Genomic DNA, 27765 nt, shown 5'->3' on the forward strand with positions numbered 1-27765 from the left:
TGAGATGCTGTGACTCATATCCTGTTCAAAGGGAGTAGGGGGTTCAAAGATTCATGTCCTGCTCAATAAGATTGTCCAGTGTTTCCAATGTTTACTACAGTTTTGATCTTATCATCATCCCACTGAATGATCATGGAAGATTTTCTTGGGGCTAAATATCAATAGAAGCATATTGTCATTGGCAAAAATGCTGTCTGTTTAGGTCAATATGTTGCAACCATTGTCCTTACTGGGCTTCCCTGGTGGTTCTAGTGGTAAAGAACCCACCTGCCAATGCAGGAGATTTGAGAGATGCAGGTTCAGTTCCTGAGTTGAGAAGACCCCCTGGAGGAGGGCATGGCAACCCACTCTAGTATTCTTGCCTGGAGAATCCCATGGACAGAGGAGCCTGGTGGGCTACAGACCATAGGGTTACAGAGAGTCAGATATGATGGAGCGACTGAGTGTGCACACATGCATTACCATCATTAGGGCCACTGCTGATGCAACCATCTTCCCCTTTTGTGTCCTCAATATTATTCTCTGTTTAATAAACACTTCCATGTATATTTTTAAAGTTATATTCACCATAACTCTCTGATGCTCTTTCTTTTTTCTTTCGGAACCTCTCTTTCCTTTCAGATACACAGTTCCCCAAGTAAACTGTGGTGAGCTTCTCCCAGGGACTGGCTTCCATCTTTGCAGCAGAATTGAATAATATCTTTGCCCAGGTTTCCAGGCTTCCCATCTCTCAACCCCTCTGTGCCTCATTTTCAGAAATGCTGTAACCTCCCACCAGGATGACCATGCCCAGCGTAAGGGGTTCTCTTCTGAGATGACAAAATAGAAGGCTGGAGAGAAGGAAGGAGTTCATTTGTTCCAGCCAATGAGAAACCATTAGTATTTTTCCCTCCTGTTTGCATATCACATTTTTTGTTCATATGTTTGAATCTATCTGTTTAATATCTATCTACCTATCTGCTGAGTTTGTTGACAGCAGTTTTGCATATTTAGTGCTGTGTTTGCTATGTGATTTTGTGTTAGTGACTAATGTGTATCTATAAATTCAGGTTTTTCTCAACACAATTTCTTGCTGCTCTGCTCGGAGATGGCCTTGTCTACAGAGACTCTGATGGAGCCACTGGAATTCCATCATTCCATGAATCACTTTAGTTACTGTCATTGTGATCCCTCTTCCAGCATAACCAGAAACTGACTCACCTACCTCTGGCTGGCATCTGAGAAATCGTTTGTGAAGAACTGGATGCCACAGACTGCAGCCTGCACATGTCTGAGTTCTCAACAGCCAAGGCCAAGGAGTTATATGAGAACGCTAGCCCCCTGGAAGGGCCTTCCCACTGTGGGTTGTGTCCTTGGACCTGTAATATGGCATGGAAAATTTCTATATCCCTGAGGACAACCTTAAAATTTTCTGGTCAGAAATTCCCTCTAGTTACAGATCTATAGTCTGCATCCTCCAGTGAGTACCCTCAGGAGTCTAGTCAGTCAGAGGAATAATGGCCTCCCACCAAACTGGCAGGCTGCAGACCATGGGCCACAAAGAGTCAGACATGACTGAGCGACTTTCAATTTCACCTTTTTTTTTTTTTTACCAACATCTTAAATCTCACTGTGGATCAGGTGAAGTTACTTTTGGCAGACAGGGAAGACAGTGAAAGAGCACTATAGAAAAACCCCCAGCATTTCTCAAACTCAGTGCAAAAATATATGTACATTAAATAAAGGCCAGAGCCAGAATTCTTATGTAAGTTTACAAACTTTGGGCTATATTTCTTTTAAGATTTACACTAAATGATTTTTGTGAGATATACTAGATATGATAGTAATTATACTAGATATAATATAACACTAGATATAATAGTAATTATGTATCATGGGTATTAGGAACCTGGTCCCTTTGCCCATCCCTTTGTTCTGTGATTTTTGTCCATTCAATTTACCTTTTGAACTTTGGTTTTCTCACAGGAAAATAAGGAAGGAGAACCAACTTAACAAGATTGTTGGAATGATATAATAAGATAATGCCTAGAAAGGACTCTATCACTGTTTATTAGAAATTAATTGATATTAAACACTGGCTATTTAATTAATTTATGGCATTGGCATTATCTCTGGAATCAACATTTTAGAGTCAGAAAAATTAAGTTTAAATCTTTTTTCTACAATACAATAACTTAGAAACATCGAGCATATTTCTTTATCTCTATAAGCCTCACATTCTGCCTTATAAATAAATAAAATATTTTAAAAGGGGTGAAAATGACAATTCACATCACATATTTTTTTCTGAATTAAGATAATGCAATGAGAAAGAAGTGTTTGACAATAGATCCAAGCTATTACTAAAATGGATATTGTCTGTACTAAAAGGACTCATTTAATTAAGAAATGCATTTAGCTTGACCAGTAGGTGTCAGTAATGCTCATATGACAAGCAAACATTTTTGATTCAACCTATTATTTACTAAGCTCTTATTAGACAACACATTATTTAGGTGTTCAATAAATATAAGGTAAATCAATAAAACTTTATTTGTAATTTTACCTTTATATATATGCAATGGCATAATCAACTACTTCTTGAGCAAGTAACAAAAGATCTCTTGTGAGCAATCAGGTAAATAACTGTAACTTTTCAAGATATTTTACATATAGCGTTACTTATATGACTCCAAAGTGAATCACCATCTTCTCTTCAGAAAGCTTTGATTTATTTTATGGTAAAAGAGCATAAAGGATAAAAAAAGTTTTCGACTCTTCATCACTTACAGTATTCTCCACAAAATGTGTTATATCTGGCTATACATTTTCATATCAATTTTTTGAATTTCAGTGCTAGTTAAAGCTTTAGAAAGCTCAAAGTTTTTTTCAATACCCATGGATTTTATAAAATATGTAAAAGAATACTCCTGGCATTTCAGTTTTTCTTACATCTCACTTTAGACCTTAGGGAAAGAGTAATATAAAATTACTTGAGAACATATAGGAATACAGACATGCACGGCAGTGACATGATTATCCATTCCTTCTTTTTAAAAAATTTTGATCCTCCAGTTAAACATGGTACATTTAATTTCAGAGTGAATTCATAACATGAGTTTTGAAAATCGGAAGTATTTTGCCTAACTCTTGAGTGGTCTAAAAGGATAAAAATACATCCAAATCTCTTCTAAGGGGACTCTGAGAACGAATAGCATGTGTGCATGCCTGCTAAGTCGTTTTAGTCGTGTCTGACTTTGTGCGACCCCATGAACTGTATCCCACCAGGCTCCTCTGTCCCTGGGGATTCTCCAGGCAAGAATACTGGAGTGGGTAGCCATGCCCTCCTCCAGGGGGATCTTCCCAACCCAGGGATTGAATCTATGTCTCTTGTATCTTCTGCATTGGCAGGCAGGTTCTTTACCTATAGCACCAGCTGGGAAGCCTGAGAACAAAGAGAGACAGTATCAAATATCACAGATACAATCCTGAAAAAATAGTATAGTACTTGAAAGGAGAATATATAAAAATGCTGGCCTTCGAGCTTTTGTTCTGAATATTTTTTTAGATCTTCATTTTTTTTTAGCTCTTTGCCAATGTGCTGCATATCTTCTCTGCCTCTCTAGGACCACTTCATACTCTGTATCCTGGAGGACTCACACAAATGTACTGCACTGATTGCTTCCTTTGCACTTTGACCCCTGGTTGTATTCAGAATATAGAAAACACCAGCAGGAGGGTAGCAGGGAGGAAAGTCAGGGTATTCTCTCTGGTTTCCAAGTGCCCACTCCTTGTAGATGAACTGAAAGTCATCATGTGCTGAGTGAGTCCTCAAAATAAATCCCAGCTCCTGCCAGGTAGGTTCCTTCACTGTGTCTTTGAATCTAGATTTCAGGAACCACACTGTGCCTATAGGTTGCTATAGTTTAAGGGCACCAGCTTGAGTTTGCCAAATATTTTTTTCTGAAATTTTCATAGTCAGTAAGCAACTTTATCTTTCACTGAAGATCTCTCTATTTAAATTTACTTTAAGTTTATACAATAATGTACAATATATAACATATCTTATATATATGTATGTTTTACTGGTCCTACTTTTAACATAGGCAGTTTTATCTTTAACCCTGATTTTCCAAAGTCTTTTGAACTGCATTCAAATATATATTAAAGGAGCTAGTTTTGTAGTTATTGGAAAAGACTGGTACAAACTCAGGCTTCCCAGGTGGCTCAGTGGTAAAGAATCTGCCTGCCAGTCCCTGAGCTGAGAAGATCCCCTGGAGAAGGAAATGGCAACCCATTCCAGAATTCTTGCCTGGGAATTCCCATGGTCAGAGGAGTCATAGGGTTGCAAAGAGTTGGACACAACTTAGTGACTAAACAACAGCATCAACACAAACTTTATAAAGGAAGATTTAAAAATGGCCCATAAGTGCCAAAAGTATAATCAATGTCACTAGTTATCAGGGAAATGAAAATGAAAACTACAGTGAGATACTGTTTCTCACACACTAGAAGAGCTAAAATTCAAAAGATCAAAAACCCCTTCAACATTGGTGAAAATGTGAAGCAGCTGAAGCTCTCATACTTTTTGGTAGGAGTACAAAATCATGAAACCACCTTGGAAAACTGTTGGTAATTTTCTTCAAAATTTCCAAGTTGACACCTGGAAAATGGAAATGTCTGCAAGGAATTTTCCAAGTTTTTAAAGATACCCCTGAATTATGAGTGGGGACTTCCCTGGTGGCTCAGATGGTAAAGCATCTGTCTACAATGTGGGAGACCTGGGTTCGATCCCTGGGTCGGAAAGATCCCCTGGAGAAGGAAGTGGCATCCGACTCCACTACTATTGCCTGGAAAATCCCATGGAAGGAGGAGCCTGGTAGGCTACAGTCCATGGGGTTGCAAAGAGTCAGACACGACTGAGCAACTTCACATCACTTCCTTTTGGCTTAGCTGGTAAAGAATCTGCTGGCAATGAGGGAGACCTGGGTTCGATCCCTGGGTTGGGAAAATCCCCTGGAGAAGGGAAAGGCTACCCACTCCAGTATTCTGGCCTGGAGAATTCCATGGACTATATAGTCCATGGGGTTGCAAAGAGTCTGGTCGTAAATGAAGCACAAGCTGGTATCAAGATTGCTGGGAAAACTACCAATAACTCATATATTCAGATGACACCACCCTAATGGCAGAAAGTGAAGAAGAACTAAAGAGCCTCTTGATGAAAGTGAAAGAAGAGAGTGAAAAAGTTGGCTTAAACTCAGCATTCAGAAAACTAAGATCATTGTATCCGGCTCCATCATTTCATGGCAAAGAGATGAGAAGACAATGGAAACAGTGGCTGACTTTATTTTGGGGGGCTCCAAAATCACTACAGATGGTGACTGCAGCCATGAAATTAAAAGATGATTGCTCTTTGGAAGAAAAGCTATGACCAACCTAGAGAGCATATTAAAAAGCAGACATATTACTTTGCCAACAAAGGTCTGTCTAGTCAAAGCTATGGTTTTTCCAGTAGTCATGTATGAATGTGAGAGTTGGACTATAAAGAAAGCTGAGTGCCAAAGAACTGATGCTTTTGAACTGGCGCTGGAGAAGACTCTTGAGACTCGGAATGCAAGGAGATCCAACCAGTCAATTCTAAAGGAACTCAGTCCTGAATATTCATTGGAAGGACTGATGCTGAAGCTGAAACTCCCAATACTTTGGCCACCTGATGCAAAGAACTGACCCATTTGAAAAGATCCTGATGCTGGGAAAGATTGAAGGGTGGAGAAGGGGGAAGATTGCAGGAGGAGAAGGGGTGACAGAGGATGAGATGGTTGGATGGCATCACCAACTCGATGGACATGAGTTTGAGCAAGCTCTGGGAGTTGGTGATGGACAGGGAAGACTGATGTGCTGCAGTCCATGGGGTCACAAAGAATAGGACACACCTGAGCATCTGAACTGAACTGAACTGAATTATGGGCTGATAAACCAAATGAATGGACCAATATGGAACAGATTTGAGAGATATTGTATCTGGATTAAATGTCCTGAACATTTGCTTCTTTCTTTATTTTTTTTAAAAACATGATTTATGTATATGTATAGATTTATACAATAATAGCAAAGATTTTTCTTGTGTCTGTAAGTAAGTGCATCAGCCTCATTAGGCACTTGTCAGTGAGTATTGGAGTGGGAATGTGGGATCTGCACTGGTGCTAAACTCCACCAGCCAAAGGTGGGTGGGCCTGTCTCTGTCTGGTTGGGATGAACATGGCCACCTTTGGCCAGGCTGCCAGGATGTCACCCCCCTCAGGGAGGATGCCAAGGGTAATGTTAGGCTGTTTATCTGCATAAACTACACTCCATCATTCAGTTGGAGAGTGGGGTAGGGTAGGGGGATTGGTAACATATATTCAGCAGCTAAGTAAGTCCAATTCATATACTTTGGGGGAACTGTTTCCATTTTGAGTGTCTTTATTCTCTTTGGGGATGTTCCATTGATTTACTGCTCACTGGGATTTTAATTTAGACTTTGTCAGATTGTCAAAGCAGACCTTTCCAAGTAACACATCTATCCCTAAATATACTCCATATGTCTACATTATGGAAACAATATATTTAAAATATTTGAATAGCTCTATAATACAAAATGCTTTTAATAACAGTACAAACTAGAGGAAATAAATCAATTAGACTGAGTTATGTCCACTCTCAAGGTGCTGGTGAATAATATAGATAGAAACAACACTGATATGCTATGAACTAGATGGGTTTCTGTATTCTGTGAAGTACCCCGTGATGTATAAAGGGTTCCCATAAAGGAGGGGTATCTGGGAGTGTAAGGGTGGCTTAAGAGAAGAGGCATTGTTATGGAGCATTTAATCTGATAGAATATAATTAAAACTGGAGTCATTTTTCTCTTGTCACCATTTCCTTAACTATTTTTATGTTTATATATTTTCTCTTCTTATCATATTGTTCAGTGTTAGTCACTCAGTCGTGTCTGACTGTGACCCCATGGATTATAGCCCACCAGGCTCCTCTGTCTATGTAACCTCCAGGCAAGAATACTGGAGTGGGTTGCCATTTCCTTCTCCTATCACATTGCATATCTTTGCTATTAAGTCTGTATGTAAAGCCTTTAACGTTCAGACCCTAGCAAATTCATGTCATGTGTAACACAAACATAAGCATGTGTGCACACATATACTTACACACAGCATTGTCCATAAATCAATAGTCAAACTACATACATATTATTCCCAGAACACTGGGATCCTGTTCAGGTCCAGGACGGTATTACCTTGGCACAGATCATAGGAATGAAATGGGATATTAGAAGTTTGGTTCACAGACGCTGAATGTAAAAATGTATGGAGGACTTGACCTATCCCTATATCTGGTGCCTGGGGCAAATGTGTTCTTTGGGTCCTGAACATACAAACAATTTGCCTAAAAAATGTATGATAAACGTCATGTGGTGTATAGTAATTTATCAATGAGCATTTAAGATAATGAGTAGAGAAGAATTAATTATATATTTGGTTATTGTCTAATTACTGCATGTAAAGATTCTTTGTAGTTTCCAGGTACTTTCTTCTTCCTGTTTAGCTTCATGAACTACTTGTTTTTTAATTAAGACAGGCCATTTCTGGCCATTTCAAGTCTCCTGCTACAAAAGAAGGTTCTGATGTGGTTATTATTTACTATGACATGGCTGTTCAGAACAATATAGACCATCTTATTTCTAGCATTTCCAAATTCCATTTGTTTAATTCTGATTGCGTCATTAGTAGGCTGCTGCATTCTCCATTGTATTACCCATGGGTAATAGCTTCCAATGACTCTTCAAAAGTTCTTTCTGTGTTTCATTGATGATGCCTACAAATGCCAGGTTTAACAAGATCCTTCAGGAAAATGTGATTTTTTTTTTACTCTTTATATTCCATTTTTTTGGACTTTATAACATTAATGTAGAAAAACACATCTTTTGCCACCTAAAATATTTAATCCCTAATGACTGCATATCTAGAAGATGATCTCTTTCAGTTCTTACTGCGTTGTTTCCTTTCACAGTGTCACCAGCTTGTAGCATAGGTGAGGTGTCTGTAGTAAAATGAGAAGGGCATTCTCACTCCTGTAAGGAATACCCCTACCTCATCTGGTGTTATTTAACATTGACTCAGGGTGGCATGTCATCATATCAGTTGGCTATAATGGTCACAAATCCTTTGTAGTACACAGATGTAATCACTTAGCTGACAGGTGGTATGGAGCTTGCAGAGAGAGTGGGATGGTCAGTCACTCTGGGTACTAGGGCCATGGTGAGGAAGGCAGTAAGGCAAAGCAGGTCTTGGCTCCTGCTACTACCTTCAAGTGCTGTAGCTAGGAAGCAGCATGAGAGTGTAAATGGAGAGAGTTGAAAGACAGTGAACAGATCTAACACATAGTTCAAGCCCAGCATTTCAGAATGGACCATTGGTAGCCTTAGAGCCCTGAACTCATCCTATGTCTGTTATGAGTGATGAGTGAGCAACACCTCCAATCAGCGTGTCACAACCCTTCTGGTGGCTTCATCTCATGTGATTCCATGAAAGAAAGTCTATGCTGTCCAGAAAGACAAAACTGCTGACCAAGCCACTCTCCTGAAACCAGGTCCCAGGATCCAGCAATGAGGTCCCAAGACAACCTGATAGTCATGGCTCATAGAGCTCCTTAGGGCAAATGTCTGACTCCATAAGGTGGTGGGTGTTGACAAAAGAGAATCAGAGTCCTCTGAAGAGGAGAATTAATGATTAGGCCTATGTGTGCTTGGTTCAAGTTGAAGGCACCCTGCACAGATAGTTTTGCTATCTCAAGCTGACCCCAAGCAGCAGAAGTGAACTTAGAACAATTTGGGGAAGCTACTCCAAAGCATACAAGCTTCCCTGGTGGCTCAGACAGTAAAGCGTCTGCCTACAGTGTAGGAGACCCAGGTTCAATCCCTGGGTTGGAAAGATCTCTTGGAGAAGGAAATGGCAACCCACTCAAGTATTCTTGCCTGGAAAATCCCATGGATGGAGGAACCTGGTAGGCTACAGTCTGTGGGGTTGCAAAGAGCTGGACACAACTGAGCGACTTCGTTTCACTCCAAAGCACAGAGTTGCCTTGAGAATGAAGCTTAGGGCGGGAACTCTGCTCAGCCACATCCAAGCATAGCACTGCAGTTTGATTGTGAACCATTTCAGGGCCAGTACTACTGTTCACTTCAATCTACATTGTGTACACTGTTACTTTTACATTGAATTTTCCCCAATATCATAAGTAGATTTAATCATAAAGTTGCTTTCTTTATGTCACAGGCCACTTAGTATCATTGACAGAAAAATGGGAAAGCATTGTCTTTATTTAGCCTGTTTATGTGTGGTATAAATATGAATGACCAGGGAGCTAGTCAGTCCTCACCACTCAGGATTTATAGACCATAGTAATGAGGATGGTATTAACTTCAGTCACTCTTTGCTACTGTTCTGCTTGCACCTGCAGCAGAGTTTCTGTAGTCTCCTTTTCCTCAATACCAACACCAATCCTAGGTTACTTGCTTTGTCTTCCACTTTCCTAGCTATCTCTACCTGGAACTATTATTGGATTATCACTTATATACGCCAAGTATTTTCTATCCAGATGTCCTGCAAGAGTTAAGAGTTTGTGGTCAAAATGATTTACTGAGTGATCATTTCTTGTTACCTCATGCTTAGTTGCTTCAGTCATGTGGAACTTTGTGCAACCCTACGAACTGTAGCCCCGGGCTCCTCTGTCCATGGGATTCTCCAGGCAAGGATACTGTAGTGGGTTGCCGTGTCCTCCCCCAGGGCGTATCCCTGACCCAGGGTTCAAACTTGTGTCTTTGATGTCTCCTGCATTGGTAGGAGTGTACTTTGCCACTAGAGCCACCTTGTTACCTCTAAATGATGCTAAATGCAGATATGCTTTATGCACAAATTTCCTGCATTTCTTTGAATTTTGGTTTTCTTATTTGTAAAATACAGGAGGTAGATTAGCTCTCTCCATCTTTAAAATTCTAAGTTCACATAAAATTTTAGGGACATGAGGAAGATGCCTAAACAAAACAAAACAATTTATAACTCATGCAGACAGGCCTAAGGAAATTCCATAAAGTGTTATAGGATACAAGAATTGTACTTAGCCAGTGTTAAATTTCAGATCAAGAGCTGACAGATTTACAGAAATTGCCACTCCAGTATTCTTGCCTGGATAATCCCAGGAACAGAGGAGCCTGGTGGGCTGCCGTCTATGGGGTCGCACAGAGTCGGACACAGCTGAAGTGACTTAGCAGCAGCAGCAGCAACATATGTTGTTGCTTTCCTTGTCTTATTGGCTATATCTTTCCTAATTTCCAGATATTTAACTCTGAAGAGCTTTGAATATTTTGCCTATCTTCATTCAACCTAGAGAGTGGTTCTAAAACACAGGATATGATAGAGACTTACACAAGAGTGTCGTGGCCAGTCACAAATTTCAAATCGGTGCTCTTTTTACCTAGTTTAAGCAAACCACACTTTCCAACTGTATCTAGAGTTTGCAGATAAGACTATATATGTGAAATCTACATTGTTAATAAATTACAGTGAGATAATTTTGGACTTGACACCAAGACTGGTCTTCTTCTTAAACCATAGAATGATCCTGATTCCTTTTTAAGTGTTCTGAAGTCCCGTATATCTGAAGGTACGTGGTATAGAAAACAAGAAAAATTGTAAGTAGAACTCAATTGGAATTAGACATAGTACAGATGATTATTCACATCTAAAATGACTTTTTTGGCTGGCCGCTGCCTGCCTCCCTGGGGGTGCGGTGTGGCCCGCTCTGCTGAGCATGGGAATGGGGGCCCAGTGTGGGAAGCCCTACTTCCTGGGACACTGGGGAGAGGCAAGAAAGGTGGATATCCCCTCGCCAGTCATACACCTGCACTTTCGTGGGGAACCTGGTGCTAAACCATTCATGGAGGACCTGCTTCTTCATTGGGGGTTTCCTAGGTAGCAGAGCAGCTCCCTCGCTGCAATCTATTGAAAGTCAGCCCTGAACTCAAGGGTTTGAAAAGAAAATAAAAAATTAAAAAATAAAATGACTTTGCTTCAGGAGGGAAAACAATATTATGTATTCTTAATGCTTACACTGCAGATTCTCTTATTCTTTAATTCCCCAAAGCTTCATCTGTTAGAGAAAGAAAGAAGAAAGAAACAGAGAGAGGAACTAAAAGGAATAGTAAAGATAAAAAGGAGCAAATGAAAAGACTGAGGGATCATAAAAATAAAAATGAGTCTAGGATTCTAGAGTAGGGAGACAAAATTCAGAGATTGTTATAAAGAACATAGTTCTATGGAACAGGATATTCTAATTCAGACGTCACTACCCACCCATGGTTTGAACTTTATTTTCTTGATCTATATAATGAGATCAGTGTTCTATCAGATTTTAAACTTACCCAAAGAGAAGACATGGAGAAATGAGGGAAATCTCACCCTTTTCCATCAGGCATTCTATCCAAGACCACTGCTGCCTCCAGAATATTGAGAGTCAATTCCTAGGCAGGTTGATAAGAAGTCCAGGGTACTGGAGGAGGAGAGAGGGGTCTGGGGCTCTCAAGGAGGAGATAGGGGTCTGGAATTCTCAAGGAGGAGGAAAGGACAAATCTTTTTTATCCTCTACATTCCTTAGTCTTAGTCACATAAAATGTTTTTTCTTTAAGCCTAGAATTGATGATTACACAACAAACAACTCAGTTTAAACTCTGTAGTAAGGATTATATAACAACAATGTATCCGGTTTGAGAACAGTTTCTTCTTCTTGAAAAGTTTCTGACTAATCCTGAAATCTTAGAATGTATATTATGGGAGTGGGTCTAGTAAGATCTTTACAACCTTGAGACAGTCTTTTGATTTATTGTAATAACCAATTAAAAAAGTATATAGCTCCTTTGCTAACATTAACAATGGGGGCACTCTCCGGCCCCCTTTTTACGTCTATGTCAGAAGATTTCACTGTCTCTTTCATACTTTAATAAAACTCTGGTACACAAAAGCTCTTGAGTGATCAAGACTGGTCCCTGGTCCCAAAGCTAAATCTTCTTCAGAGATCTAGAATCTGATACCATTCATCATAAGCTATCATTTTGGGAGCTCATCCAGGATCTTCAGAACAAGGTAAGAACACTCAGAGCTCTAGCCTCTCTGCTTTCTCAGTATACACGTTTTCTACTTTACTTTACTAACTCTATGGTGTGCTTGTGTGACACGCCCTGATACTGTTTACCATAAGCTATCAATATCTTCCTGTTTTGTTAGTCTTTGCTCATTTACATGGGGGAGGTGAGCAAAGTGGATAAATATGGTAGTTTGCTTTATCTGGTGGTTCAGACGGTAAAGCGTCTACCCGCAATGAGGGAGACCTGGGTTCGATCCCTGGGTTGGGAAGATCCCCTGGAGAAGGAAATGGCAACCCACTCCAGTACTCTTGCCTGGAAAATTCCATGGACAGAGGAACCTGTAAACTACAGTCCACAGGGTCGCAAAGAGTCGGGCACGACTGAGCGACGTCACTTCACTTGCTTTATCTGTTTACCCAAGTGGAGTCGCTCAGTCGTGGTCGACTCTTTGCAACCCCATGGACTGTAGCCCACCAGGCTCCTCCGTGCATGGAGTTTACTAGGCAAGAGTACTGGAATGGGTTGCCATTTCATTCTCCAGGTGATCTTTCCGACCCAGGGATCGAACCAAGGTATCTGGCATTGCATGCAGACGCTTTACTGTCTGAGCCACCAGAGAATTCCGTTTACCCTAAACCATTTCCAATAAAAATGAAAAATCTGGAGAGTACTATACAATATAATGAAAGACTTAGATCTTAGATTATTGAAATTTGTGAATATATTTCCCAGTCATTTCACAGAGCTATTATTTCTATACAAATATTTTTACAACCCGCTCTCGGATTTGCTTTGTCCTGACTCCATAGATGACTGGGTTAAGGGCAGGTGGGACAACCACATATAGATTAGCCAAAAGAATGTGAATGTAGTGGGGAATATTACGACCAAAGCGGTGTGTCATAAAAGAAAAAAACGCCGGTGTGTAAAAGCACAGCATGACACAGACGTGAGAACCACAGGTATTGAGAGCCTTCAGTCGGGCATCCTGACAGGGGAGATGGAAAACAGTTTGAAGGATCAGTACATAGGAAGAGGCAATCAGAATCACATCTACAATAATATTAGAAATCACCATAAGCCCATAGATAACATTGATCTTAATGGGTGCACAGGCCAATCGGGCAAGACCCATGTGCTCACAGTATGTATGGGGAACAACGTGGTGCCCACAGAAGGGCAGCCTCAGAATGAGAAACACAAATGGAGTCACAAGAAGTAAATTTCTGCCCACAACAACAGAGGCTAAAATGCCAATTGTTTTACTGGTGAGGATGGTGGTGTACTGGAGGGGGTTGCAGATGGCAACAAAGTGGTCATAAGCCATGGCCACCAGTAGAACGGTCTCCATTCCTGTAAACATGTGGATAAAGAACATCTGAGCAAGGCAGCCTCCAAAGCTGATCTCTTGGAGGTTGAACCAGAAGATGCCCAGCATTTTGGGGATGGTGGAGGTGGACAGACCCAGATCAATCATGGACAACATGGCCAGAAAGTAGAACATGGGCTGGTGGAGACTGTGTTCGGTCTTGATCACATATAGAACAGTGATGTTCCCCACAAGGGCAATCAGATACACAACACAGAATGGGAAAGCAATCCAGATATGTACAGTCTCCAGCCCTGGTATTCCTAGCAGGAGAAAGAAGGGAGGATGGAACTGGGTGTCATTGATAGAAGGCATTTTCCTAGAGGTGTCATTGAATTCTTGTCAGAAAGTAGGATCACATTGTTTTTCTTATCAATGAGTCCTGGAAAGATGAAAGACTTTTAATCAGCACTGGAGGTTATGGTAAAAGTAGTTAACTTAGAAATATTAGATATTCTCCTGTTTCCTGAGAGTAGTCAACAACTCTCTTAATAGAAGTTATTGTTCTGATATTCATCAGTTCAGTTCAGTCCCTCAGTCATGTCCGACTCTTTGTGACCCCATGGACTGCAGCATACCAGGCTTCAGTGTCCATCATCAACTCCCAGAGCTTGCTCAAACTCAAGTCCATTGAGTCAGTGATGCCATCCAACTATCTCATCTTCTGTTGTCCCCTTCTCCTCCCGCCTGCAATCTTTCCCAGCATCAGGGTCTTTTTAAATGAGTCAGTTCTTAGCATCAAGTGGCCAAAGTATTGGAGTTTCAGCATCAGCATCAGTCCTTCCAATGAATATTCAGGACTGATTTCCTTTATGATAGACTGGTTGGATCTCCTTGCTGTCCAATGGGCTCTCAATAGTCTTTTCCAACACCACAGTTCAAAAGCATCAATTCTCTAGCACTCAGCTTTACAGGCACTATTATTTTTTCTTATATATGAGAATTTTGAAGGAACTGGCTATATTTCAAAAAAGAGCGTATACTATCTTTTATGGTATTCTCTTCCTTTCCTTTTCCAAGAAGATTTTTGGTTACTTTTGAGAAATTATTATACCTAGTATTTTTCAAAGTGTGGTCTGGTGTTAAAGAATCCTAGGTCTAAATGAAAAGTGAAAGTGAAAGTGAAAAGTGAAGTTGCTCAGTCGTGTCCGACTCTTTGTGACCCCGTGGACTGTAGCCTACCAGGCTTCTCTGTCCATGGGATTCTCCAGTCAAGAATACTGGAGTGGGTTACCATTTCCTTCTCCAGGGGATCTTCCCAACACAGGGATCGAACCCAGGTCTCCCACATCGGAGGCAGACGCTTTAACCTCTGTGCCACCAGGGAAGCCCAACTGCTGACTTATATCACTGTTTGTGTTTGATATTATACAAATATAGGGATTTCCCTCATCGATCTGTTGCAGTCAAATTATGGGAAGCAGGGCTTCCCTCATAGCTCAGTTGGTAAATAATCTGCCTCCAGTGCAGGAAACCCGGGTTCTATCCCTGGGTCAGGAAGATGCCCTGGAGAAGGAAATGGCAACCCACTCCAGTATTCCTGCCTGGAGAATCCCACAGACAGAAGAGCCTGGCGGGCTACAGTCCATGGTGTTACAAGAGTCAGACATGACTTAGCAACCAAACCACCACCAGTCAGATGGTCTCTCCTAGAATTTTCTTCTTTCTCTTTATACTAGAAAGCCATTGCTATTTTTGATGCATGCTAATCTTATGGAATTAACAAGCATCAAAAATTTAATCTAAGCTGCTAATCTTACTTTGGCCACCTGATGTGAAGAGCCAGCTCATTGGAAAAAACCCTGATGCTGGGACAGGTTGAGAGCAGAAGAAAGAGGTGACAGAGGATGAAATGGTTGGATGGCATCACTGACACAATGGACATGAGTTTGAGCAAACTCTGGGAGATATTGAAGGACAGGTAAGCCTGGCATACTGTAGTTAATGAGATTGCAGAGTCAGACATGACTAAGCAACTGAACAACAACAGCAACAAATCTTATGAAAAGGTTTGGTTTCTGATCTGATACCTAAATATTCCTGTTTATTCTGTAATCCCTTGATGTTCTTACAGTAAGTACAGTAATTTGCTTTTTATTTATCAGCTAAATCATATTCATATGCCTTATATGCCTTATCACAAAATAACATGAAAAGTTGCACTCATGTCCTGAAATTATGCTTAGCTTCAGGTTTATATAGATAAAATGCCTAGCAAATTTAAGTGACACTAAAATTAAAGCATTGTGAATGAATCTTTCCTTATGCTTAAAAGTAATAAAGTTATATTTTTTTAAGTTTTGGCATCTCTAGGATATTATACAACTCTGCAGCATCTAACGTAGCATGGTTTTATTTATATATTTTTCTATTCCTTACCAACATAAATGCTGCTACTGGAGGTAACAAACCATGAGTATTTACTTTAGTATCCCTAACATTGCCATATGAGGATATGGCTCCCAGTTTTTCAGAATGTAGCCATTGAATAGAATAAGGATTTGTGTATATGTATGTTTATATTTATGTCTGGGTGAGAGAGAGAGAGTATGTGTGAATGTGTGTGTAAGGGAGAGTGAAAGAGCAGAAATATTCTGTGTATAAATCAGTGACATATTACTGTTTTCTCACCTGTGGTCATCTGCTTTAATCCCATATGCTATGTCATGTTTTGTTTGTGTGGCAAGAATAGAAAATGGTTACTTTGGATAACTTCTCAGCAAAAGGGAGGCTGCTGTCCCATTCTCTCCTCATTTGCCTCTTCTCCTCCTTTCTGTAGCATCTCGTTTCCCTCTTTCATGTATCCTTACCTTTCCAATATTTCCTCCTCCAGGCCTTCCTTGGAACAGCATGTCACAGTATAAGCCCTGGAGCTAAAGATGGTGATGAAAACCCCAAGAAAGCTCTGGGTTTCAGTCTGTCCTATCACATGGAGAAAAACTTTATAGTGAATGAGGGTGCCTCTAAGTCTAAGCATGTCCCAGAATCCCCGAGCTTAGCCATCAAAGTCTTCTGGGCATAAGCATGGGCTCATGGGTCATTAAACCTAGCTAACTCTTTGTTCCTCCCTACTCCATCTGCAGAGACACATCACCATACCAGACATAATTCCTTAGCTCACAGGAAGGGATGTCTCTTGCGCTATTAGGAAGGAAAACATCCAAAAGGGGGAGGAATCAGCGTAGGGGATGGCACTGACTCTGTCCATTTCAAAAGGCATGAAAGTATTAAATTTAGACCATTAAGTTTTCAAAGTGTGACTTCCTAGGGATCTATCCTTAGCAAGTCTTTTGCTTTGTTGAATATAAATATGTGAATCCTGATGCAGTTTGACAATGCTACAAGTGAATTTCAAAAGTTAAAGATCTGTCAGGTAGATGCGTTGGACTCTGTAACAGTAAATTTTGGTTTGGGGTGGTGCTCATCATACCTGTAGAAAGTGGCATCAGCTTTCTTCCAGCCCAGTAAGACTCTCCTTCCTAAATTATAACTAATGGTAACAGGTAAAATCTTCAGAGAGTGGCTTTCTTATGTTTCAGTTCTCTGGGCAGAAGGCAAAAGAAACTCCCCAATCTCCCGAGAAGACAGAATTCAGCTAGAGCTCAAATTCTACAGTTTACTTAGAATTTCCCCTCCTGGATGGTGATGGAGTTGACCTGAGAGTACCAGGATGCGCCATAGATCATGGTTTTCCTGAGTGCAGACAGAAAAAGACGGACACAAAATTGAATATACTAGACAATAGGTTTTTCTTTTTTATCTTCCGAGTTCAGACAATTTTGTATTATTATGCAGAAGATAATGTTTGTGATAAAAAAGATTCTGGTTCAATCTCATATGTTCCTGTTTTTTCACTGCTTCCCTTTTTGATTAATGAGACCTGTACTTCCAGTCTCCCCCATCACCTTCTCATGTTATCCATCCTCACCATTGTGTCGACATTTACCTTTCCAAATCAAGTCTGACTGTCAAATCTCCTGTTAAAATTCCTCCCTATGACTTTCATTTCTCTGCTGTGTATTATAGACTTTATTTGGTAAAGCATACTCAACATTGTTGCTAAAACCTTTAGTCAATACCTAATCAACATTTTAAACTTTAATTCTACAACATGAATCTTCAAAACACTATGCTGCTTTTCAAAAGTCCTCTTTATGAAACCATTTATTTCAGTTTTCCTTCAGCCCTCCCTTATTTACCATGTCCTTTATGAAGAGTCTGTATGAAGCAGATATGATCTGTATGTCTCCAGTATCAGTTGTGATACTGTTATAACATGAACAAATTATTTTATTTGATTCTGTGTTTACTCCCTTTCCCATTTTCCTCAATATTTTATTGTGACAGAAACACTTTACACAAAATTTTCTGTCTTAACTATTTTTAAGTATATTTCAGTAGTACTAATGTCACGTGAGTGTATGCTCCTCGGTTCTGTCTCATCACAACAAAGATTTGAAGTAACGGACATTAAAGACCCCTTGGCGTGTCACAGCTCTCAGGTCTTGTACGGACCATGTTATAGCTCTTAGACAAATCAGTGTTACAGCTCAGTGTTACAGCTCCATTTTATTTAGAAGATAGCAGGAAAATTCATCTTTGAGGTGTGAGGGCACGTCGATCCAAAGACGTGAAAAGAGTGCTCCAGCACACCGGGGAGAGAGAGAGAGAGAGCTAGCTTTGACTCCTCTTTTTATACATTTTTCCCTCCTGGGCCTGTCCTATGTAAATTGGGCCAGCCAGGAGTGTTGTTTGTTTTACCTGAGGTCCTCACTCCGGTCCTCGGACCTGCCTGTGTTCTATTTTCACTGGCTTTTCTCTTCCTTATCTTTTAGCCACCGCCATTCTGGACTCCTTTTTCCCTATCCTAACTACCTAACACTAAGTACATTCATATTGTTTCACTTTGTTAAAATAAAAACCATATCCATTAAACAATAACTCCTGATGATCTACTCCCTTCATTCCTTGGCAACTACTTTTCACTTTTTAAATAATCTTTTTTTCTCCTAAGCCCCAGCATGTGGTAATTGCCATTCTACTCTCTGTTACTATGAGTTTGACTTCTTTTAATAAAGGTGTCACATAAAACCAAGATCATGCAATGTTTGTCTATGTGACTGGTTTATTTCAGTTAGCATAACTTCCTGTTTCTTCCATGTTGTTGCAATCAAGGGATTTCCTTCTTTTCTAAGGCTGAATAATATTCCATTTTATATATAAACCAAACTTTAAAATGTCTACATTGAAGTTTTCAGTTCAGTCATTATATTCTTCAGTTCCATATTACTGTTTAGTTCATTTTTATAGTATTTATTTGTTAGCCTTCTTATTTTATTCCCCATGGCTGTAGCCCACCAGGCTCCTCCATCCATGGAAGAGTACTGGAGTGGGTTGTCATTTCCATCTCCAGGGGATCTTCCCAACCCAGGGATTGAACCCAGGTCTCCCACACTGTGGGCAGATGCTTTACCATCTGAGCCATCGGGGAATCCCTTATTTTATTCATGTATTGTTTACCTGATTGCATGTAGTTGTATATTTTCTCTTGTAGTACACTGAGCTTCTTTAAGATAATTATTCTGAATGATTTGTCAAGCAGTTCATGGATCTCCATCTCTTTAGGAACAGTCATTGGCGCTTTATTAGTTACCTTCATTGGTGTTTGTCTGATTCCTTGTGGTCTATCTAGCCTTGAGTTGGTATGCACATTTGAAGAAACAAACATGCCTTCCAAGATTTAGATTGGTTTTAGCAGGTAATGTTATTCTCCTGCTGGGATCCTGGATTGATGGGACTGTCGCTGAGATCATTGTTGGATAAAAGTGGAACTGCTATTATCTGCTCTATAGTCAGGTCTGCAATTGGCAGGATAGTTACCAGGTTGCAAGGGGGTATAGTTTCCACTGGTTCTCTGAGAGTGCTCTCATTGGGTCACTGGGCTGGTCTCTATTTGGGAAGAATTGACCCTAGTCTGTGCTAGAGTGGAACGGCATTGGGGGTCATGATTGGGTCTGAAGCTGCCATATCTATCACATGGGGAACAGATAGGCTTGGTTCTTCATAGGCCCCTTGGCAGCAGTAGCTAGTGATAGAACTACATACAAGAGGGACTGGAGTTGAACTCAAAGGGGACAGGGGTGTTTCCACTATGCAGTCAGAACCACAACATCAGGCCTGATATTGGTGCGCTGGTTTGCATTCCCATAACAGTCCTCTTTAATCATAAGCTCTACCTGGATTCCAGACTCCCTCAAAGACATTATTTTTCTTCATGGATGGCTGCCAAATATTTGTTTCTCTGGGTGGACATAAGTTGGAGTATTCTTGTTTGAAAGTTTTTTCTTTATAGCATTTTGAATACATCCTGCCACTTTTGATCTGCAAGCTTTCTGCTGAAAAATCCACTGAAAGCTTTATTGGGTTTCCCTTGGGTGTCAACAAGTTGTTTTTCTCTTGCTTCTAAGATTTTCTTTATCTTTAACTTTTTACATTTTAATTGTAGTTGTGTCTTGGTGTGAATCTCTTTAGGTTCATCTTATCTGGAATTCTCTATGCTTCCTGGAGGCTTCCCATGTGGCTCAGTAGGTAAAGAATCTGCCTGCAATGCAAGGGAAGCAGGAGACATAGCTTTGATCCCTGGGTTGGGAAGATACCCTAGAGGAAGGCATGGCGACCCACTCCAGTATTACTACTTGGAGCATCTCATGGTCAGAGGAGTCGGTGGACTATAGTCCATAGGGTTCCTGGACCTGGATATGTTTCCTTCCTCAGATTAGAAAAAATTCTTCAGCCATTATTTCTTCAAATAATTGTTTGGTCTATTTCTCCTTCTGGGACTCCTACAGTGCAAATGTTATTCTGCTTAATGACATATATTCTATTTCCCAATAATGCTATATATTTATTATTTTATTTCTAGATTATCATTAATTTCAGCATGTTTTGAAGGAGAGCAGAAATGAGTATTTATGCTCAAAATATATCTTGACATAGAAATGTAGGCAGAATTTTTTGACAAAAATTCAGTCATAAAATGTGTAAATTAAGTGTGTATTTGTCCCTCATTACTTTAAGGCATAAAGAATAAAGAATATTTATCAATATTTCTGGAATTTAATGTATGATTATGAAAACCTGTGGGCATGTTATTTTTTGTTGTTCTCTTCTACTGTCACCTCAATATTAACTCTTCTGAGATTGAAATACAATCATTAATAATATATTTTTCTATGTTGATTTTGTATATTAAATTAATAAGTATTGCTAGGATGGCTTCCCTGGTGGTGCAGATGTTACAGCGTCTGCCTGCAATGTGGGAGACCTGGGTTCGATCCCTGGGTCAGGAAGATCCCCTGGAGAAGGAAATGGCAACCCACTCCAGTATTCTTGCCTGGAGAATCCCATGGATGGAGGAGCTTGGTGATAGGAATGTCATAGAATTAGATGAATTGATTGCTGTGGTAATTTTCAAAGTCAAATTTGAGCTTGGAGAATATTCTATTGATACTTAGGTCAGTCATCCTTTAAAAGTTTTATTTTAAATTATCATTTTTTCTTTTCTTTTGACATTTTTGTAAACCATGAATACATTTTTTATACCTACTTCATCCATTTTATCGGAGAAGGCAATGGCACCCCACTCCAGTACTCTTGCCTGGAAAATCTTATGGGCGGAGGAGCCTGGTAGGCTGCAGTCCATGGGGTCGCCAAGAGTTGGATACGACTGAGCGACTTCACTTAAACTTTTCACTTCCATGCATTGGAGAAGGAAATGGCAACCCACTCCAGTGTTCTTGCCTGGAGAATCCCAGGGACGGGGGAGCCTGGTGGGCTGCCGTCTATGGGGTCACACAGAGTCGGACACGACTGAAGTGACTTAGCAGCAGCAGCATGCATTTTATATATTCCTCTTATATTTACTTTTTCACATTCTAAAATTTTTAAGGTCCTTTACAATCCAATTTCTTTATTTGTATTTTGAAGTTCATAAATAAGTTTCTTTTTTTCTTCTTATATAGTTCAACACTTGAAGTCATCTAGTTAAAAACCAATGAACAAAATAAATATTAACCCTTGCTCTCTCTTGCTACTGTGTGGCTAAGTTGTGCCCCATGTCTCTCTCTTGTATCTCATACCTGATATTTTCCCTTTACTTGCATTATAATTATCCAAATTACAGTTCTCCTTGAGTCATAAATTATCAGAAATCAATTTTGTGCTTCACTAATTGTCTATGTCCTATCTTTCCTAAATGCTAATGTGACATAAGACTTTCTAAACTCCCACATAATCATTTTACTCACTAGTTTACAAACTTCAGTTTCTAAATGAATACACTTCAGGCCACTAAACCCACCTTTTTAATCTTTTCAAAGTACTACTCAATTGTTCAGTAACATTTTGCTATATTTAATCGCTCAGTCATGTCCCGCTCTTTGCAACCCCATGGACTATAACCCATTAAGCTCTTCTGTCCATAGAATTTTCCAGGCAAGAATATTGGAGTGGGTTGCCATTTCCTTCTCCAGGGGATCTTCCTGACTCAGGGATCAAACCCATGTCTCCTGCATTGGCAGGTAGATTGTTTACCAGTCTGCCACCTGGGAAGAAACATATTCTTTTATTATCTCTGTTTTTAACTAAATTGCTTTATCAATTGCTAAAACATATGTCTTATAATGATTTTCACTCATTCCACAGCATTTTTAAACTCCAAGAAGGAAGAACCTTTCATTGTCACAAAATACATAGTGTTAAATTTACCATTTCATGAATGAAAGTGTTTATAGGAGGTTAGGCTTATGAAGAACTTCATAGAATTAGAAGCTTGAGAGCATGGAAAGGGAAGAAAACACTACAAAAATGTCAATAGAAAAGAAAGAATGATAATTTAAAATAAAACTTTTAAAGGATGACTGACCTAAGTATCAACAGAATATTCTCCAAGCTCAAATTTGACTCAAGCTCAAAAAAATTAGTCTAATTCTTATCATTTGCTTGATTATACTTTGGTAAAATTTTTACTATTTACTTTTAGGCAGTACTGTATTTTCAAAATTAAAAAAAAATATGGGAGAATAGTTGTTTTACAATGTTGTGTTACTATCTGCTGTACAGCAAAGTGAATCAACTACTTATTTACATATATCCCCTTTTACGGATTTCCTTTCCATTTAGGTCCATTTAGGTCTCTGTGTTATACAGTAGGATTTCACTAGTTATCTATTTTATGCATAGTATCAATAGTGCATATATGTCAATCCCAATCTCCCAATTTATCCCACTCTTCTCTTTCCCCTTTGTATCCATACGTTTGTTCTGTGACTTAGAATATATTCACAACATAAAAGTTCAGAGTTATGTTTTATTTGGCAGGAATATTTAGGACTTCAGGTCCAGTAGGCAGTATCTCAAGTAACCCTAATAGAACTGATCCAAGGAGGCAAGCAGGGGAGGGGAGCCAGGAGATACAGAAGTTTTGAAACAAAGGTAGTCTGATCACCGAAAGGTTGTTACTTTAAAAAATAACAGATATCCAAAGTTAAGAAATTTAGCGCTTTTCTGTTTTTCTATGTATGAGAAGGTGCAAGAGTCTAGGCTAACTGAAATCATTCTTTTGGTATACACCTTAGTCATCTGGGGCCAGTAACCTGTGTTTTCACATTCAGAATTTCTTCACGGCTCACTCTGAGGAGTGGCTGCAGTCTGATGGCTGCTAGACAGCAGGTATTCTTTTCCTTCCTGAGTTCCCTCAAGGCTCACCAGCTCATTTATAAAAACTTTGCATTTTACTTCCTACTTGTCATGTGATCTCATTGAATATCCTTATGAAAGAAATCTTACTACTATTTGAAAGAGAACTAAAGCACCTTACAGTTTTAACAGAAAGCTATTTCTTCAGTGAATAAAATCTCTCCTCCTTGAGATTTACTCGCATAGCAAATTCTATGCCTGGGTCAATAGTGAATATCATTGCAAGTATACATTGAGACACACACAAACACACATGCCTGCAACAATTACAACCAATATTTCTTTTCTATGTCTACATGTAATCTATATGGAACTTATACAACTTTAAGGGAATTCCCTGATGACTCAGTGGCTAAGAATCCACCTGGAGTGCAGCAGACGTAGGAGAGTACAATCCCTGGATCAGAAAGATCCCCTGGAGGATGAAATGGCAACTCACTCCAGCATTCTTGCCTGGGAAATCCCATGAACAGAAGAGCCTGGTGGGCTGCAGTCTATGGGGTCTTAAAGAGCCTAAGCGACTAAGTTCAAGCATATATATGTATATATGTATATATATATATATATATATATAATTTGGGTGAAATACATTGCTTTATTAATTTAATCACAAATGTCATTCTTCCTAGACTTTATACCTTTATAAGATGAATGAATTACCTCTAATTCAATCTTTTCTTTTTTTACCAAATATACTCTGTACATACTCTGTACTGGATTTGCTTGGTCCTGATGCCATAAATGACTGGGTTGAGGACAGAGCGGACAACTACATAGAGATTAGCCAGAAGGATATGGATATACTGGGGGATGCTATGACCAAAACGATGAGTGAGGAAGGAGAAGAGAGCTGGACCAAAGAAGGCTAAGATAACACAGATATGAGAACTACAGGTATTTATAGCCTTTAGGCGGGCATCTTGGGAAGGGAGATGAAAGACAGTATTCAATATCCTAGCATAGGAGAAAATGATAAGAAGCACATCCAGAAACAATATGGAAATGTTCCCAAGACCATAGTAGACATTAGCACTAACGCTGGCACAAACCAGGCGCTCCACTCCCATGTGCTCACAATAGGTATGAGGAATGATTCTGTGTCCACAGTAAGGCAGTCGCAGGAGGAGAAAAATGATGGGGGCAATCGTGCATACACTTCTTAGAACTACCACCATACCAATCACACCAGTAACTCTATTGGTGAGGATCATGCTGTACCTGAGGGGATTGCAAACAGCCACATAGTGATCAAAACCCATGGCAAGAAGTACAATGCTCTCCATGACTGTAAAAAAGTGGATAAAAAAGACTTGAGCAATACAGCACCCAAAGCACAGCTCCTGAAGGTTGAACCAGAAGATACCCAGCATCTTGGGGATGGTAGCAGTAGAAAGACTCAGGTCAATCCCTGACAGCATGGCCAGAAAGTAGAACATGGGTTGGTGAAGGCTACGATCTGTCCAGATAACAAGCAGAATAATAATATTCCCAATGAGAGCAATCAGATACATGGCACAGAAGCGAAAGCCAAGCCAGATCTGTGCAACTTCCAACCCTGGAATCCCCAGCAACAGGAACGAAGAAGGATGTGACTCAGTGACATTGGGAGAAGATATTCTTCTGCAGGCGGCATGATTTTTAAAAATTGTTGATGATTACCATTGGGCAATCCACAGTTAACTGATATTATAAAGATTAAAAGTAAGAAATTCCCAAACAAAGGATTGGTATTAGGAATAAGTTTCTTTAAATGTCTTTATTTTTTTTCTTTTCCGGTTCTCCGTACATAATCCTAGTGACTCTTCTCACCTGTACCATAAGTATGAGAGTTGAAGTGTCAAATAGAAGTTAACACTATTTTTCTCTTAAAATTATGGGTTCAGAGTAGATAAATGCACTCTGTCTTGTTCTCCAAGAAATAAATACTATCAAGCAATAATAAAATGGATAATAATAGCAATAACGACCAGAATAATAACATCTATCTTGAATTGGTTACCTACTATTTTTCAGACATTATTCTTAATGTTATGTGCTTATATTATCTCATTCAGTTCTCTCCACAATTTTATGACACAAGTTTTACTGGTCTCTGGTTTATGAAAGTAAAAGGTTTTGAGATGTTGGTTAACTTATACCATTGCTTACAGAGCTAATAATCATCAGAATGAAGATTTGAAATTAGTTTGGAAGTAGGCTTTATGACATTGATCTGGACCTATATTTGCAAACTTGTCAGTAGAGGTAGTGAAAGAGGGTAGAAAGAAAAATAAGAGATGAGGAAGAATAAAAGGAGTTGGTTTAGTCAAAAATATCTCAAAGAAGAATAAAGCTGAAATATTTATACTATCAGATATTGAAATTTTCCATAAAGCTATATCACAGTGTTACTGGCAAAGTGAAAAAGGTAGAAAAGGAGACAGTGGAACAGAATTGAGAATCTAGAAGCAGATCCACACAATACTTGGGGTCCACATATCTAAATTTCAGATATCTCCAAGTAGGAATTTAAGGTAAATCGTCAAGTGGGGAATGATAATCCATGAAGTTTCCTCTCAGAATGAAGTTCATTTTTAAGAACCTGTTGACTCCTTTAACTGTTGAGAGAAATGTGACATCAGATCTGAGATAGCTAAGCTGCAAAGTTAAGGCACAGTTCCTAAGACTGTCCTTCCTTCTGACACAAACTTCAAGTATATGGGTTTTCCCAAACTATACCTGGGTTCAATAATTTACTAGAAGGGCTCATAGAACTTACTTCTAGAGAAAGATTAAAGCCAGATAAAGGAAGAAATGCTTAGGGAAGAGGGTGAGGTTTCCAAACATGAAACATCTACTGTCCTTTCACGTAAAGTCAGGATGAATTACCCTCTTGGCATTGATATGTGGCAATGTGCATTGAGCCAGTGTGGCAACCAGGAAGGCTCACTTGACCTCGTTTGGACTTTATATTGAGGTTTCATTACATATACTTGATAGATTTTTTGCACACATGGTTGGACACCCATTGACTGATACCACATGACCAAAATCTCCCATCCTATTATATTGTTGGTCTTTATGGCATGGTCAACTCCCACACTCAGGTCTGGTTTGGCCAGCCCTCACCTTAAATAAAGACACTGCTATCAGATATGATGTAGATTTCTTCATGGAAGCCAAGAGCAAAGGCCAGATCTTTCTCTGGGCAAAGCCAAATTCTTTACTCACATTTATTCATTTAGTTCCAAAGATATTTTTTTTTTTTTACTATTGCTGTGGTTATGCTTTCCACTTCATGCTTCATATTAGGCCATGTCATCAAATTGCTAATTCAGGTCTCCAAATAATCAAATTTGAATTCAGTTTAATCCCTTTGAAATATAAAGCAGGAGAAAAAAATCAACAGCTGATCATACTGTATGCTTTTTATTTTTATTTTTTAACATTTTGGTATGTAGGGAGTCACTAAGTATAAGGGGATTCAAGTTCATCACTCTAGTCTTATTTGCCTACTCAGCTTTTTTTTCACTTTGTGTTTCACTCATTATCATGGTAGTATGTGTAGGAAAAAGAAGCAAAAGCATATAATATTTAATATTATTCGTCTTGTGGCATGAAATAGAGTCCTGAGTCTATTCTTACTGGCCTTGTGACCTTAGGTAAGTTGCACTATGTTCTGTGCTTTAATTTTATTTAGAAATAAGCATAGTCATATTTACCTCATATTATTATTGAGTGGGATAAATGAGGCTATATAAGCCTAAAATATTATAGGTGTCCAGCAAGTACTTTCTCTCCAGTTTCTTCCCATGTTAGTCCTCCCAGTATCTCTCGCCAGACCGCCAATATGTGTCATTTTATTCCTTACCCCAATACTCAAAGTCTTAACTTGATTTCTGTGAATCAGAATCCCAATCTTAGGCACGCATTATTCAGATCTATCACAGGCACTTACCAGGTACTCTGTCCTCTGTCGTAGGGGATCATGCAGCAACTGAAAATTCAGTTATTAACATTTTTTAGATCAGAGCCTTGATACATCCCAGGAGTGGTTAGCAAATGTTTTCGTGTCTGTGTGTGGAGGAGGATTTGCAATGTCATCTCTAGATGCCAGACAGTCTGAGGCATTGGAATTAAAATGAATAGGAATTCCCTTTGGTCATTGCTCCAGCTAAAGAGAAGCTCTAGGGAAATCTTAGTGACCTTGCTACTTGTTATTTGGTCAACTGTCAGTTCTTGCTGTTTTACATAGTATTAGTGATCCATCATATTTAATCATTTTTCCTCCCTTATGTCTTATCCTGTACTCTTTTAGGTCATAAGATGCTGGGACTAATTCTTTGGACTCTGTTGGGCATCTATATAACCAGAAATTCTTTTTTTAAATTGTAGTAAATACACATAACATAGAAATTGACCGTTTTAACCACACCAGTCCAATTCCTGGGTCAGGAAGATCCACTGGAGAAGGGATAGGCTACTCACG

General features: G+C 39.4%; 2 protein-coding genes across 2 annotated transcripts; both read right to left on the bottom strand.

The window, feature by feature from the left end:
• Positions 1-12926: 12926 nt before the first annotated feature.
• LOC120876580 (olfactory receptor 52E4) lies at positions 12927-13856 on the bottom strand. Its single transcript, XM_040258556.1, has one exon. It carries the CDS (start codon positions 13854-13856, stop codon positions 12927-12929), a length of 930 nt encoding a protein of 309 aa, XP_040114490.1.
• Positions 13857-19887: 6031 nt separating this feature from the next.
• LOC120875885 (olfactory receptor 52E8-like) lies at positions 19888-27003 on the bottom strand. The gene is made up of 3 exons (XM_040257641.1): positions 26999-27003; positions 24005-24917; positions 19888-20019 (listed from the first exon to the last, which is right to left on the bottom strand). Exons 1-3 carry the CDS (start codon positions 27001-27003, stop codon positions 19888-19890), a joined length of 1050 nt encoding a protein of 349 aa, XP_040113575.1.
• Between the last annotated feature and the right edge of the window lie 762 nt (positions 27004-27765).

The sequence above is a fragment of the Oryx dammah genome, unplaced genomic scaffold, assembly GCF_014754425.2.
Source record: "Oryx dammah isolate SB20612 unplaced genomic scaffold, SCBI_Odam_1.1 HiC_scaffold_17, whole genome shotgun sequence".
Classification (NCBI taxonomy): domain Eukaryota; kingdom Metazoa; phylum Chordata; class Mammalia; order Artiodactyla; family Bovidae; genus Oryx; species Oryx dammah.

What these genes read in the sequence shown, in the direction of transcription:
- LOC120876580 (XM_040258556.1), bottom strand. Translation starts at nt 13,856, where the DNA reads ATGCCTTCTATCAATGACACCCAGTTCCATCCTCCCTTCTTTCTCCTG.
- LOC120875885 (XM_040257641.1), bottom strand. An exon ending in CCAAGCAAATCCAGTACAGA is followed by an intron (nt 20,020 to 24,004) that starts GTATGTACAGAG and finishes AAAAAGTTAAAG; the next exon opens with ATAAAGAAAATCTTAGAAGC.